A 15,920-nucleotide genomic window follows, 5' to 3' on the forward strand; every position below is an offset into this window, starting at 1 on the left:
TTCCACCAAGAGAAAAACAAGAAGTGTATTCGCCTATACGAGCATATAGTAACCCTTCGGTAGACCCAGAAGACCCGGAATGGACACCACCATCTCTTTTGGCGAGCAAGCACGTCAGATCCGGTCTCTTCCGTTTCACCTTAACGAAAAAAGAGAGTTATTAAGAACATATACATGGCTATAAAAATTTAGATAAATTTATTGACTAGTTTGTAAAGCATTTATACCGAGTCTGAATGTAGACATAAGTAACTTTCAAAATGAAGGCATATCCGAGTAGTGCCTTATAATACAGGTGATAGATTTCACAATCTTTAATTGAGCATTTGACTCTACTTCTCGGTTTCTGTATTGAAATCTGTTATTAATTTGTATTTTTGTACAATTCTCAAGGTATGCATTCCATCATGATTAAAGAATCTGCTCTTTTTTTTTCTTTTTATGAATATAAAACACCTTGATGACCCCCCTCCTGTGGTACATCCTGACATTCGGCCTTTCTGGTCAGATGACGTATTTTTCTCGGACCACATAAGGATGTTAGGGTAGCCTTCAACTTCTCTGTCATAACGGGGTCGTCATCCTCATATAAACAAGCTTTCTCGTCAGTGGCATTGACGTTTTCCGATACCGCAGAATCCATAGTCTATCATAAGACACATATCAAAAAGATGCTAAAATATACAGTGTTATAATGAAGACATTACCAATCATGATCCTAAATAAACATGATAGTTCCTTCCTGTGTCTTCCATTAAAACAGTTCTCAAAGACTGAGGTTCAAATTAATACTTATTTATTGATAGGAACAGCGGAAGTGTATAGAATATACACATATAATTCACCTTCTTGTAATTATCAGATATTGGGAAATTCAAATATGGGCTAGTGCACATTCCCATTCCCAGTTTTGATTTTCCTAAGTCGCCTCCTAGATTTCAGTGTTTAGGCGCTTCTTATCCCTGACGAGTCCTAGGACAAAACAGATATATGATACAGTTTAATTCGCTATTTGCCCCTCCTCTATCTTGCTCTAAATTTGTATTGGAATGTGCTATCTTTGTGTGTCTTTTGTGCAATCTTCATAAACCATTCTTACAGTAGTCACGCCCTCTATGCCCTCCTCAAGTGACGGTTCCTTTTTTTCCTCATCGTCAAGTTCCGAAAAGTGGCAATCCTCGGATTCCGAGTCCGGAATAACAACACGTATATTCTTGAAAATAAAAACATGAAAGCAAAAAGTGAAAAGAAATTCCAAATGATAGAGTGAACTGAATCTCTCCAATTCTCTATACTACTAATTCATTAACACAGCCAAGGATTTTCCTGCTTTAAGAGGCACAGATTTAGTTCAAACATATGGCCTTGAATTTTCTTCCTGTATTCTTCTGGGCAATGAGAAATCTTGGAAGGATAAATAAGGATGACAACTGGAAAATTCGATGCGACATATAAATATTTAAACACAATAAATGAAATGCAATCTTTGTTATGATAATCAAATAAGAATGTAATTGGAACAATGAAACAATAACATTTGTTGTAACAATTTACGTAGGTATAAAATAGGAGCATCTCCCAGGTTTTCAGTGAGGTAGAAACAATATGTTAGTAAGAAGCTCCAATTCAAAATGCCTGACAATGAACCCAGCAAACAATACAAATTAAAAGCATATCTATACATTAAGTACCTATTTTGACAAAACAAGACAGTTTTTGCTGCAATAAGATCTACATCTTTTTTACTCTTCAGATGTGGGTTATGATAGTTTTACTATTGCTATGCGTATGTTTCAGTGTTTAGAATTCTTCATTCGTGTTTACAAGAGAGAATTGAATAAGGAAATATAGGCTTGAAGTTAATTTCGGTTAATTTCCAAATTAAAGATAATACCAGGTTATATCCGCGCTTTTTCATTTTCCTTTATTTAAAATATGTAACATAGAAAATGCAATGGTGTTCCCATTGATTGGGCAGTAAACAGTTAACACAAAATTGCAAACGGATATATGTTATTCGACGGGAAACTAGCTCTTAAATACAGTGTATGACTATTTCCTCTCATGAAATAATGTGTTTTATTCACAGAATGCGATTTTATCATTTCAACAGGTAATCTTCTGTGGAATAAATGTTACAATGTATAAGCATCTACACGAATGAAGGCAATTTAATGTCATAGACAACGCCGATACGGGCTAAAGATTACAACTGAATACTATACTAAATCGTATCTGAAACATACAGTGATTTCAGTAGATGTAGATATCCAGATTCAACTTACTAGTTTATGGTCTGTAATCACAGTCTGTGAATCATTCCCATTCATGGTTGAGTGAACAATGTCCCTCCCTTCGGTTGTGTCTGTCTCGATGTTGACGGAGTATACATCTCCTTCCACTGTGCTGATATTCCGTGACAGAAACTGCACATGCCAAAAAAGTCGAAAATCTGATTTACATGATAGGTTTAATGAAACATTGTCAAAATAAGGAAAGAAAACAAACCTACCATTTTTCCTAACCTTATTCTCTTTTTATGTTATATTGTCCCATATTATTTCTGAAGAAAAAAAATCATCTTTTCTTTAGAAGAAACATATACAACATAAACTGTTTTAAGTAGGTCCATTAATACAAATACAAACTGGGTCCATTTATACAAATACAACTGGGTTCGTTATTACAAATACAAACTGGGTCCGTTAATACGTTAATACAAATACAACAGGGTACATTAATACCAATACAACTGGGTCCGTTAATACAAATACAAACTGGGACCGTTAATACAAATACAACTGGGTTCGTTAATACAAATACAACTGGGTCCGTTAATACAAATACAACTGGGTTCGTTAATACAAATACAACTGGGTCCGTTAATACAAATACAAACTGGGTCCGTTAATACGTTAATACAAATACAACAGGGTACATTAATACCAATACAACTGGGTCCGTTAATACAAATGCAAACTGGGACCGTTAATACAAATACAAACTGGGTCCATTTATACAAATACAACTGGGTCCGTTAATACAAATACAACTGGGTTCGTTAATACAAATACAACTGGGTCCGTTAATACAAATACAACTGGGTCCGTTAATGCAAATACAAACTGGGACCGTTAATACAAATACAAACTGGGTCCATTTATACAAATACAACTTGGTCCGTTAATACAAATACAACTGGGTTCGTTAATACAAATACAACTGGGTCCATTAATACAGAGACATCTAGGTCCATTAATACAAATACAACTGGGTCAGTTAATACAAATACAACTGGGTCCATTAATACAAATACAACTGGGTCCATTAATACAAATACAAACTGGGTCCGTTAATACAAATACAAACTGGGTCCGTTACTACAAATACAACTGGACCCATTTATACAAATACAACTGGGTTCATTTATACAAATACAACTGGGTTCATTAATACAAAGACATATGGGTCCATTAATACAACTGAGTCCATTAAAACAAATACAACTGGGTCCATTCATGCAATACAACAGCATCCTGAATGCTAAATAAACAAACACCTTAGTGGAATTTACCCAATGGAAAATAAGTAATTTCATAAGCGCATGAGAAAATAAACAAAGAAGTTCCATCTTCTTGATTCTCGCATATTTACCAATATAAAAATGTTAAATGTACATGTATTATAAAAGAATGTAAAAGGAGACAGCGAGTAATCTGGAAACTTCATGCTAAACAATACAACGTTTCATTAAAGATACCTACCAAAGTGACGTTTCCGATGTCTTCAGATGTTGCGTGGCTTATTCCGGCGAAAAAGCCTACGGCTACAATGACAAACTGGAACATGGTGGTGATCAACCTAGATATATGGTAAAAATACATGTACCTGTATTTAGTTTACAAATATGTTATTGAATGTTCATGGAATTAATGTGAAAGAGATGACTCGTTAATCAGTATAACACCCAGAAGTACAAAAAACAAATACTTTTTCATCGCTATCCTTCTAAATTACTTTAGGTAGCATACAAATAAATCAAGACTTTACCTTTCTTAAAGTTCTTTAAATATTGACCAATCCGTGACTAATCCGGGTGACATACAGGTGTGAAGACAATAAATAATACAAGTGGAATCGACGAAAAAAGTTTCTATTAATAGGTATTTGATAGTCACTAAAAGTACATGTACCTCACATCCTGTTCTGAATTAATTCCAAATCATTGTGGAGTCTGTACAAGTCTATCCAAAAGTCGCATTACCCTAAAGAACCATATACAAAGGTTACTCTCGAGAAACGTTTAAACTTTAAGCATTGTCAATCGGTATTTTATTGTTATAATATGCATTGTGTTTATCGACGTATTATTGAATAAGATGTATGTATAATTTATTGGATTATTGAACATATTAAAATCGATCTTATGAATTTTTTGGGGTTTTTTTTCGAGTTTGTGTAATGGAGATCCCAATCTGGAAAAACCCTTCAGTTCCCGAAGAAAACCTAGTAATTGGAAAACTGGTTTCTTTCTTGTTAATACCCGTCAGGAATGGGGAAATCGAAGGTACCCTTCTAGCCAATCTTTGATAAATTAACAATAACATTCAAATTTAAGATTAATTCCTGTAATGGTGCCTTTCTTAGAAAACAAATACAAAAGTTGGAACCAAGTGATGTTGCTGTAATTTGTAGATATAAATCTTGAATGTTACCGAAAGTAGGCAACTACACAATAAAACGTTTCTTGACCAAAGGGATTGACCAGTTCCAAATTATTGCAAAATTAAAGACCTGTATAGTCGTGAATACAGTTACTATAAAGGACTACCTTGATCTGACAAGTATTATGACAATAAAGAACAAAACATGCCCTAAGCCAATAGAACATATATTTACCTTATTTTAACGACAAACAAATGCTACAACTGACACACCTGTGAACTCGTTATACTGCATGGCCATACTGTTAAATATCTTAAACTGAACAATGTGGAAATCGCGAAAGTAACAAGCCGCAAAATATAAACAATCGTGATTCAAACTAAAAATCGATAGACATATGGAACAAAAGAAAATTTACACAGAGAACCTTCACAAAAAGTACAAGGACAATAAGACCACGAGTTCTAGAAATGTAAGCGTCTTCTGCTTCATCAAAAAATCTAAGTGATGCTGCGTTTTCTCAAACAACAACGAAATCACAAGACAAACTAACGAGGTCTAGTGCATCTAACTATATATCGAACAAATAAATAGCCAATTTCTCAATGAGATCATGATGACATTTCAAAATAGTAAAATTAAATCATTATACTCATCAAAGGGTTTTATGTATAGCTCTCCTTAATGGTTCCATTATAGGTAAATCAGTCTTTTACTTGATTTCCAATTCCAGAGGGTATACATGGTGTGTACGATGGCCATGGCCAACATCATCCTCGATACTTCAGGGGTTACGATCAATTTCGCTCTCTATGTCGCTGGAACCTTTCATTGGAAAATTGAATACACAAGCGAAGCAATTTGATTGGTTTAAAGCGGGTTTCGGGAGAAAAAACCTGTCCCAATTACAGATTGATACGCTCATTTGAAGATTACAAAGGAATGACACCCAAATTCAAAACCAGTACAGAAAACCGTTATGCGACCGCGGGATCCAACGAGTCTTTTCGTTTTATCAACAAGGTGCCGTACATAGTACTTTCAATTTTTCCATGAAAGCATGAGAGTAATAATGAGAGTAACCCTTAGAGTATTGAGTATGGGTCAATTCGTGTCTTGTTATTGTTCTCTTTACACACATCTGTACATGTAGATAAATAAATAGATAGATAAATAAATAAATAAGAGTTTTTTTTAGGATATGTCATCTTCAAAAAAGTAGAAATATAAATACTGAAAAATCAAGAAAAGTATTAATGAGTTTGCCTACGTAACTATGGTTTTCAAGAAAAAAGTTTGTAATTTCAAATTGAAATATCTTCTATTGTGTCGTTGTCTATCTGTTTAGCTGACGTCGCATGCTTCATAAATAAATCAATAGATATTTATTATACAATAGTGTACGTTTTAAGATTATATGTTTGTCGCGTTCTTGTTTGGCCTGCTAAGGTCAAAATATTCGGTAACTTTCATACACAATAAAGCAAATGACTCTGATCCTTTTCACAACTTCCAAACAACACATGTGATGACGTTATAGTGGACAGCTATTATTAGTGCCATCTGCGTCAAGAGACAACTCCATCCCTCCATCCCCTCCAAAATAAATGAATAAACACACTTTATCATGAAAGCTTCTAGTCATTAATGCTGATGCCAATGAAATGGGTCATCTCAACTAACTGTTGTCATTGTATTTTAAACATTATGAAATGTATTCATTGTAAATTAAATAATTTGTAATTATGTCACTGAGCATCAGCATGGATTGATAAATAAAGCTAAAACTGTATGTCAGTACTGCTAACCAACGGTTACATAAATACACTAGTTAAATCTTACATATGGTTTATTTTAGGGTTTTCGTTTAAAGAAAGAATAAGTTGAAACTTTATTTCGTTAATTCATTACCATTAAAAACTGATGTAAGTATTTCAATCTTACTCATTTCGCTGACAAATGAATTCGTGAATAAATAATACCGACGGATTCAAAGAAAACAAAACCTCGCGAAAATTTATTATTTTGCAGTATCAGAAAATGTAAATCAAAATTCGACAGCTGCATAGTGTTTCGTCATAGGATGCTGAAGAAAAGTTAAGATAATAGTTATATTCTGTAATTCTCTAACTCTCTAAAATTGAATTAAGATATAAAATTCTGTATTTCTCTCTCTAAAATTGAATTGAGATATAAAATTCTGTGTTTCTCTCTCTAAAATTGAATTGAGATGTAAAATTCTGTGTTTCTCTCTCTAAAATTAAATTGAGATATAAAATTCTGTATTTCTCTCTCTAAAATTGAATTGAGATATAAAATTCTGTATTTCTCTCTCTAAAATTGAATTGAGATATAAAATTCTGTATATAAAATCTCTTATTTCTCTCTCTAAAATTGAATTGAGATATAAAATTCTGTATTTCTCTCTCTCTAAAATTGAATTGAGATATAAAATTCTGTATTTCTCTTACTCTCTAAAATTGAATTGAGATATAAAATTCTGTATTTCTCTCTCTAAAATTGAATTGAGATATAAAATTCTGTATTTCTCTCTCTAAAATTGAATTGAGATATAAAATTCTGTAACTCTCTAAAATTGAATTGAGATATAAAATTCTGTATTTCTCTCTCTAAAATTGAATTGAGATATAAAATTCTGTATTTCTCTTACTCTCTAAAATTGAATTGAGATATAAAATTCTGTATTTCTCTCTCTAAAATTGAATTGAGATATAAAATTCTGTATTTCTCTAACTCTCTAAAATTGAATTGAGATATAAAATTATGTATTTGTCTTACTCTCTAAAATTGAATTGAGATATAAAATTCTGTATCTCTCTCTCTAAAATTGCATTGAGATATAAAATTCTGTATTTCTCTTACTCTCTAAAATTGAATTGAGATATAAAATTCTGTATTTCTCTCTCTAAAATTGAATTGAGATATAAAATTCTGTATTTCTCTAACTCTCTAAAATTGAATTGAGATATAAAATTCTGTATTTCTCTCTCTCTAAAATTGCATTGAGATATAAAATTCTGTATTTCTCTTACTCTCTAAAATTGAATTGAGATATAAAATTCTGTATTTCTCTCTCTAAAATTGAATTGAGATATAAAATTCTGTATTTCTCTAACTCTCTAAAATTGAATTGAGATGTAAAATTCTGTATTTCTCTAACTCTCTAAAATTGAATTGAGATATAAAATTCTGTATTTCTCTTACTCTCTAAAATTGAATTGAGATATAAAATTCTGTATTTCTCTCTCTAAAATTGAATTGAGATATAAAATTCTGTATTTCTCTAACTCTCTAAAATTGAATTGAGATGTAAAATTCTGTATTTCTCTAACTCTGTAAAATTGAATTGAGATGTAAAATTCTGTATTTCTCTAACTCTGTAAAATTGAATTGAGATATAAAATTCTGTATTTCTCTAACTCTGTAAAATTGAATTGAGATATAAAATTCTGTATTTCTCTCTCTAAAATTAAATTGAGATGTAAAATTCTGTATTTCTCTAACTCTCTAAAATTGAATTGAGATGTAAAATTCTGTATTTCTCTAACTCTCTAAAATTGAATTGAGATATAAAATTCTGTATTTCTCTAACTCTCTAAAATTGAATTGAGATATAAAATTCTGTATTTCTCTAACTCTCTAAAATTGAATTGAGATGTAAAATTCTGTATTTCTCTAACTCTCTAAAATTGAATTGAGATATAAAATTCTGTATTTCTCTAACTCTCTAAAATTGAATTGAGATATAAAATTCTGTATTTCTCTAACTCTGTAAAATTGAATTGAGATATAAAATTCTGTATTTCTGTAACTCTGTAAAATTGAATTGAGATATAAAATTCTGTATTTCTGTAACTCTGTAAAATTGAATTGAGATATAAAATTCTGTATTTCTCTAACTCTGTAAAATTGAATTGAGATATAAAATTCAATAAATCCAATCTACCAAATCAACTAGATAATAATATGTAAAGGCAAGCACCTTATAAGGATATTAGGTAAATTTAAGATATTCGATAACGATTAAACGTCATTGAAAGGAATAGTTTGGTTTCAAAATTCCAAGTACAGTGTATTGTCACAAATTATGAAAAATAATGAGCAGTACATCTGTATTTGTTGATTTCAAGAGTTGTTAAAACTCGAGGACTTCCTAGTTGAAACAAATATATGTGTACTGCATGGATCGAAAGCGTTTACAATAGCATTTTAGCCATTTTATGATTTAATGGTCATATTATTATCCGCGAGCGTGTGACGTCATTTTATCAATATCTTATCAAGAGCAGTGAAAAGGGTGCTCTGTTTCTCGATGAATTAGTTATATAATATCAAAATTATAAAAACAAAAATACACCATTATATTATACATATGTTCCATAGCCTAATTGTCACGCGCCTTAATTAAATATATATGTGTATAATTATTATAAACTCGTCTTCGTAGTGTCCTATAGCAGCTTCTTTCCGTTCGCACTATCAATTACTTTCTAAAGTACAAAATTCCCAACTTGACTCATAAAAAGTGATTCACCGTTCAAATCGTTCGAGCTGTTTACATATAATGAAAAGACCGTAAAATCGTTTGTCATGTTTGAATTCGTGACATAAAAAATCGTTGCTTTAGAATCAAATAAGTGCAAATAGGACCGCACATTAAAAATTAAATATAAAAACCCCGTTATTTACCTCTCTTCAGTCTTAGTCACCCCCTGACAAATGCAAGGCGTTTGTTAAAATACTCCTGCCGAGGAAGCCTTTTTTAGAAAAGAAAATCTTCCTGGTATAGACAAATCAGTATCACATAGTGTTGTCCCTTTGCAATTTTATAGTACTTCAATTACGCAAAAATTCGCTTGATTTAAAATGAAATCAACTAGCAACACTTCCATGTCAGTAACCAAAACTTATTTTACATTGATGATAAAACTATCCCCTCATCAGTATGATAGCATTCATTATATAAATTTTTTTGTAACAAAATATGTAATAACAACTGGCGGAAATGTGAATGGCTGAAGAACTCGTTGTTCCATTAGCAACGTCATAACTTCATTGCATCAGATAAGTTGTGATGTCATCGAAGAAAGAAACATATGGGGTAAAAAAAATCACCAAAATGTTGTTTTCTCGGATGCTTACAAATATAACTAAATTATATGATTAACAGAATCTGAAATTCGATTCAATTTCATCAAATATGTATAGAAACTGGTAACAATGATTTTTTTTTTTTTTTTTTTTTATTTCACCTTTTTCCATATTTAACTCCAGAACTCACTATCTCCATATTTCACTAAGGGTAATGCAAATAGTTTGACCTGCGAACAGAATTCTGTTCACGCACAGGTACCTTCAGACACAATCTATATTTCTTTTGGTTTGTTCTTATTACAATGTGGGAGAAGGGAGGTAATAATCATCCGTTTGTGACGCTAGGTGGCGCTGTACGTAGCAGACGACACATAGGCCTATATCGACCTACCGTGATGGACTATTGTGAAAAGTCCAGTGGTTGCTGGCGAGCAATCGACAATTTTCAGAAGGCCATTTTCTCTGACATTAGGAAGATGGCCATACCAAACGGCAGAGAGTGAGTAATTTCAATTACATAATAGAGAAGTCGAGGTAGTTTTCACCAGGAATTTGGCTTAACTATTTACGTGTCATTTATGATTTAAAATGTCAGTGGTTTTCTATGTAAGAATAAAGCGAAATTTAGAAAAAGAAAAAATGATACAACAGATCTATTGTAAAATGAATGAATAAAAGATCTTTACATTGGATAAGATTAAAAAATTCATTAAATAAATAGGCTCTAGGTAGTGAGAGGGAATATACATAAAACAACTATCCTCTTCAACTTTCTTCCTTTATTCTCCTCCTAACACATGAGAGTTACAGTAAGCAAGGGAGGCAAACGTGTAATACATTTATCGAAGTTACCTCCCCTTTGACCATCTGTGGATGGTATACATACAGCTACCTATATGTTTATACATTACAATATTCAATTATACTTACAAAATCACATACATTCAAGTACTACTGAAACCTCAGCTCATTATTTAAGTATATGTGGCACGATATGAAAATAAAAACATGGCAAATGAAAAATAAGGAAGGGTCAAGGGACCTAACCCTAATTTTTAATGAACATGATGTATGCGTGTCACTGCAGAGTGGATTACAATTTGCGAATGATTTGTTCGATCGGTTGCCATGGCAAATAGAATGATCAAAATCAGATTTCGGTGACAATATACATTCATGTGTAAGTACGACATATTTTTCCTGATTTGATAAAATGACATCATTTACAACTGAAAGAGTAAATGATTAGATGCCAAATTCGAGCTCAAATTTCTATTCTGAAAGAAGTTGGCGGTATTCTGTATCGATTTAAAGACGAAAGTAATCCGTATCATTGAAACGCATGCTGATATCAGGTGCCGATTCAGGTTTTTTGTAGAAGGGTTTGAATATCATTACACAGAACAACACCAAAGCAACATTGTAGATATTTGATATTTTAATGAGGGATTCGAGCTTTCGTCGATATCCTCCATTACACCGGCGTCGTTTAACCAGCTGCCGATATTTTAACAACTGCTGCATGTGATTTTGAGTATAGCTAAAACGTTCCTGACATTTCCCTTCTATGTTTACACACCCTTAATTGAAACCATTGACAAATATTCGGATTAAAGCAGCAAATTACTATGTTTTGTGTTCAAGCACTGGTCAAACGAGTCTAGCGTGAGAGATAGAAGGGAGAGAGAGGGAGAGAGAGAGGGGGAGGAAAGAGAGAGGAAGAGAAGAGAGGCTTTATTTTGGAGGGATCGCTATTTTCTGTTTGTATCATTTTTCAGAAAAATATCAGCAGAAATGGTCCTTAACAAGATAGAAAACGTTATCCTAATCATGGTACGACAGATAAGCAGTGGCGAGCCCCCGACTCTGATCTGCAACAGTCGGACATCATGGGACAATATTAGGTACTATTTGTTACTGATATGTATGATATCACAAAAAATAAGTATGATACTCTGAATAAGTCGGAATTGTTTGGGGTCTTTCCGGTTCGTCCATGTTCTCCATCAGATCACCATCATTTTTGGGTAAACACGAATCTGATGATTTGCTTTTTTCCCCCCAGGTTTGAGGAAGACTATGGGTTGATGATGCGGAGGCAAATGAAAATGACATCAATAAGGTTTAATTCTCAAACATCTGTAAAGAAACTCGGTACGCCGGAGTTGTCCTTGCTGAAGCTGGTTATTTGATTGATGTAAATGTTATTTCCCTTTCTAGATCGTGAGTTCCTTTCGAATGTATCTCTTCAAATAGAAACATTTGTCGGCATTAGGTAAGCACAGGATAGATGTTTGAAACAATAATAACATACTATCACACTTTTCATTAAATATATATTCATAATGCTTTGACAGATCTCAAATATCTTGGGCCATAAAAAATATTTCATTAAAATACAGTAAATCACTCTTATCCGGGCGGAACAAGAGTGCACAGGATCTTCGCCCCTGTGTGTGATGAGGACAGGATATCTGAATCCGTATGTAAACAGTCTTCAAGAAGCCTTTCAAAATATTCCAAAGGTTGAGATGACTCCGTCTACACAACACAGAGGTGATTGATTACTTTTCCCTTGTTTCGGGAAAGAGTGTTAAGTTGACGAACAATTGCAAGCCTCATGTTTGCAAGTTAAATTACATATCTTTTAGGCGGAGATCGTCCTTTCTCAGCTCAAATGATTAAATGCTTTATTAATCTCGTCATTCTCTTCGACAGGACTGATGATGAAAGTTCTAGGCATCATTTACAGACTGGTCCAGACAGGGAAACATTGCACCAAAAGGTCGTTACACCTCGCGACAAACAAATAGAATATAAATAAATAACGACTAAAATAGAGCCGTCAACCAGTCTTACGACAATATTTGTATTTTATATAAAAAAATTCTTTTTTATCCGTCATTTTTATGCAAGTTGCCAAAGAAGCAATAATTTCCAGTTTGTCATTATTTCAGAGATATTTATTATCAGGACGTGTCTGGCTTCGGAAGTCAAGCACAGTTGGACGAGACAGTGGACAACATTTCCTGTTTACTAGACACACCACGATGGTCCCTCCATGTGGTAAGTCTGAATCACTCCTACCCTTTCAGTGGACACCGTACCCACATATCACTTTGACAGCAAATATTAAACTAAATGATATTCTAGTAGTTTGATTACATCTTTTTGTAATTCTAGAAGAAACGCCTCCAGCAGGGGGAATTCTCCAAGAACCACCGTCCTACAAAGTGGTTTTATTTTATTATTATTTGTTTAAGTTATTCTGATTTTCTGGACAAATTTTACAAAATAGAAATCTTTTCATGACACAATATTCAGATTTCTAAGGAATCCCAACCATTATCATGATGAATATCATGCGTAGCAATGTGATATTAGAATCAATGATACAAAGCAAATATATTATATGTATTCTGCTTTCTACTCATGTCTGGTGAACTTTCAGTTGGCTTCGTCCAAAGGTTGCATTGCTGGGGATTTGTCTTTTCAAGATGGCGACGGAAATTTGGTCGACTGTAAAACCACTCGCACGGTAGGCCTAAAACACAGCGCACTCGTGCAGTCTGACAATATAAATTCAATATATTACACCTTACAAGTACATGTATGGGTCTTCTAGTTTAATTGTAGTCAAACCAAATATTGGTATGGTATACAGTACATTATGGGTATGTTTATAACCAATATTTTTGTTTCAGGGAGTGATGGTTCCTAATGACGTACGAGCTTTGAAATATATCCTTTATTACCGAGTTTCATAGAAAAATGTTTTTTTTTAATCAAGACATCTCACGAGCAAGTCGATGGGAGATAACTAAAAAATTCCGGTGTTAAAAATGTACTTTTGTGAACTTTTTCTTTCTTTTTTTCACGGATGACAAATTCGCATCTTGGTTGTGACCGAGTGAAACAAGCATATCGCCGCATAGAAACAAAATGCTTTCCTACGGCTTTGACATATCTATAGTCACTTGATGACTTGGATACATAAGCTTACGTATTATAATGATCTATTCGAAGATATTTCAACACATCTATAAATGAAAGACCTTGACATTCTTACATTTCCATACGGATGCTTCTTTTATCCTTGTTGTTGAGAAGGACGCCACCTTCCAAAATCTCATAGACAACGGATTCTGCACGAAGCTTGGTCCAGCCATATTGATTACGGTAGGTGATCTAGATTTTATGATGCTGCGTTTACTTGGTTCTAGTATTGTCATGCTTGACATCAAGGTACTTGTTTTACAGGGCAAAGGGTTTCCTGATGTGAATACCCGTATGTTATTAAGGACGCTATGGGATACCTTCCACATACCAGTCATGGTTTTGGTAGACGCCGATCCCCACGGTACGTACAGGTGGTATTGATTAAGCCGTGTATTCTGATAAAGTGTCCAATTTAATTAATTATGCTAAAATTATTTTTCATTTCAATATGAACCACTGGTGTCGGGTTACATCGTTTTCCTTATTTACGTTTGATTAGTTCCAAGTCAACGTGCCATTTCTGTTGTAGGTATTGAGATAATGTCTATCTATAAGTACGGATCAAGGGTAAGTAAAGTATACTAAATATTTATATAAACAAACGTGGACTCTTCTAGTCCACAACACGTCAGTTGGACACGTTTTCCCGTGTGAAGCTCTTGCTTTGCTACTTTCACTTTCATTATTTCGTTAGATACGGGCACTTTTCTTGCGAAACGCAGCAGCTCGAGACTTTAAATATATCCAGATATTTTTAGAAGTATACCCATTATTTTGTAAATGAAAATTCTGAATATTTGACAAAGACCTAAGATTCTCAAAAAGTCAAACTATAAACATTTATCGGTCTTTTTCTTTAAGGCATTGTCTCACGAATCCAGTTATCTGACGGTACCATCCCTCTGCTGGATAGGGGTTTTACCCAGTGATGTAACAAGGTAAGAGGCAGCAGCAGACTTTCATTTCTCAGCCGAATGACTGGTGTTCTTTTTTAATATTCTAATTGCTATCTGTCGATTTTTGAAGATGAAAGTGCTGCTCATCATTTATTACCTATTACCAGGTTGAGTGTTGGCAAAGAAAATCTATTACCAATGACAAGGGCTGACCACGACAAGGCATTCGAACTTAAATCACGCCCTTACTACTGTCAGTCCGCTAGTTTCCAGAGGGAAGTATGTGTAGTTCTTGCTATAGAGGTAACCGGCCAAATAAAAGAAAAAAAAAGTTCAGAATAACATACACCCAGTTCTTGCATGACGATGTCATAAAAGATCAGTGCCAATTGATGAAAATTTAACGGTTTTAGTGTAGTGGTAGTGTCTATTCTTTATCAAGATGGTGTCTTTCCGAGAGTAAACCAGTTGGAATCTGTTCATCAAAATGAATCTTTGCGCCTACCGATGCATTATCTTTATCCGATTGATTAAAAAGTAAAATAAGCTCAACTAGGGCCCAAGGAAAAACGACTTATCAATGATCCAATTAGAACTTTCCTCAAAATATAAATAGCGGTATCTGCAACTTTCGTTGTCGCATACGGTCATTTGTTTCTCTTACTAGTCCTATAATGACCAATGTTAAACTAAGGACCAATGGTAGTCTGTGTGTGGTATTAAGATAATGATCTGTTCAGATGTTATCAATCAAAATTCAATACTGCTCTGTTAGCCCGATCAGTCCCAAAATTGATCATGCAGAGCTTGGGACCATGGGGTGTCAACATAGGAACTTAAATATGTATCCAATGCTTCTCAAAAACAAAGTGATACCGAACTTTCCTTCGCCATTTTTTCCCTGATTGAACATGCATAACTACAGACTACATACAAAATTTGAGATGTATTCATCAAGAAAGAATAACACATTGATGTTGGTTGGCTAATATTTTGTTTTCCCTAGTCTACAGATCTAAATTTTTTTCCAAGATATGAAGTGTGCCAAATTTTTAAGTGTTGATGATCCCACAATAGGTTATCAACTTTTAGGAAATTGATAGTCGACTCTTTCTGTTGCAGGTGGACATTCTATTGCAGACTGATTGTAAGGCAGAAATACAGTGTTTAGAATCCATCTCAACTAACTTTCTTATCGACGTCTACCTTCCTGGTAAACTTCAGCATGGCGGCTGGATTTAACCT

At 33.4% G+C, this 15,920-nt stretch overlaps 2 protein-coding genes across 2 annotated transcripts; one reads left to right on the forward strand and one right to left on the reverse strand.

Moving 5' to 3' along the window:
- Positions 1-439: 439 nt before the first annotated feature.
- On the reverse strand, positions 440-3,884 carry LOC132560085 (uncharacterized). Its single transcript, XM_060224742.1, has 4 exons — positions 3,765-3,884; positions 2,286-2,426; positions 1,100-1,213; positions 440-646 (listed from the first exon to the last, which is right to left on the reverse strand). The coding sequence occupies exons 1-4, from the start codon at positions 3,882-3,884 to the stop codon at positions 440-442; spliced, it is 582 nt and encodes a 193-aa protein (XP_060080725.1).
- Positions 3,885-10,175: 6,291 nt separating this feature from the next.
- On the forward strand, positions 10,176-15,917 carry LOC132560078 (meiotic recombination protein SPO11-like). Its single transcript, XM_060224733.1, has 13 exons — positions 10,176-10,279; positions 11,559-11,684; positions 11,846-11,934; positions 12,499-12,565; positions 12,738-12,846; positions 13,232-13,318; positions 13,485-13,521; positions 13,850-13,959; positions 14,041-14,140; positions 14,309-14,346; positions 14,641-14,717; positions 14,843-14,954; positions 15,798-15,917. The coding sequence occupies exons 1-13, from the start codon at positions 10,176-10,178 to the stop codon at positions 15,915-15,917; spliced, it is 1,176 nt and encodes a 391-aa protein (XP_060080716.1).
- Positions 15,918-15,920: the final 3 nt, after the last annotated feature.

Source organism: Ylistrum balloti, unplaced genomic scaffold (assembly GCF_031769215.1).
Source record: "Ylistrum balloti isolate Yb309-2 unplaced genomic scaffold, AGI_CSIRO_Ybal_v1 Utg371012, whole genome shotgun sequence".
In the NCBI taxonomy this organism is placed as follows: Eukaryota; Metazoa; Mollusca; class Bivalvia; order Pectinida; family Pectinidae; genus Ylistrum; species Ylistrum balloti.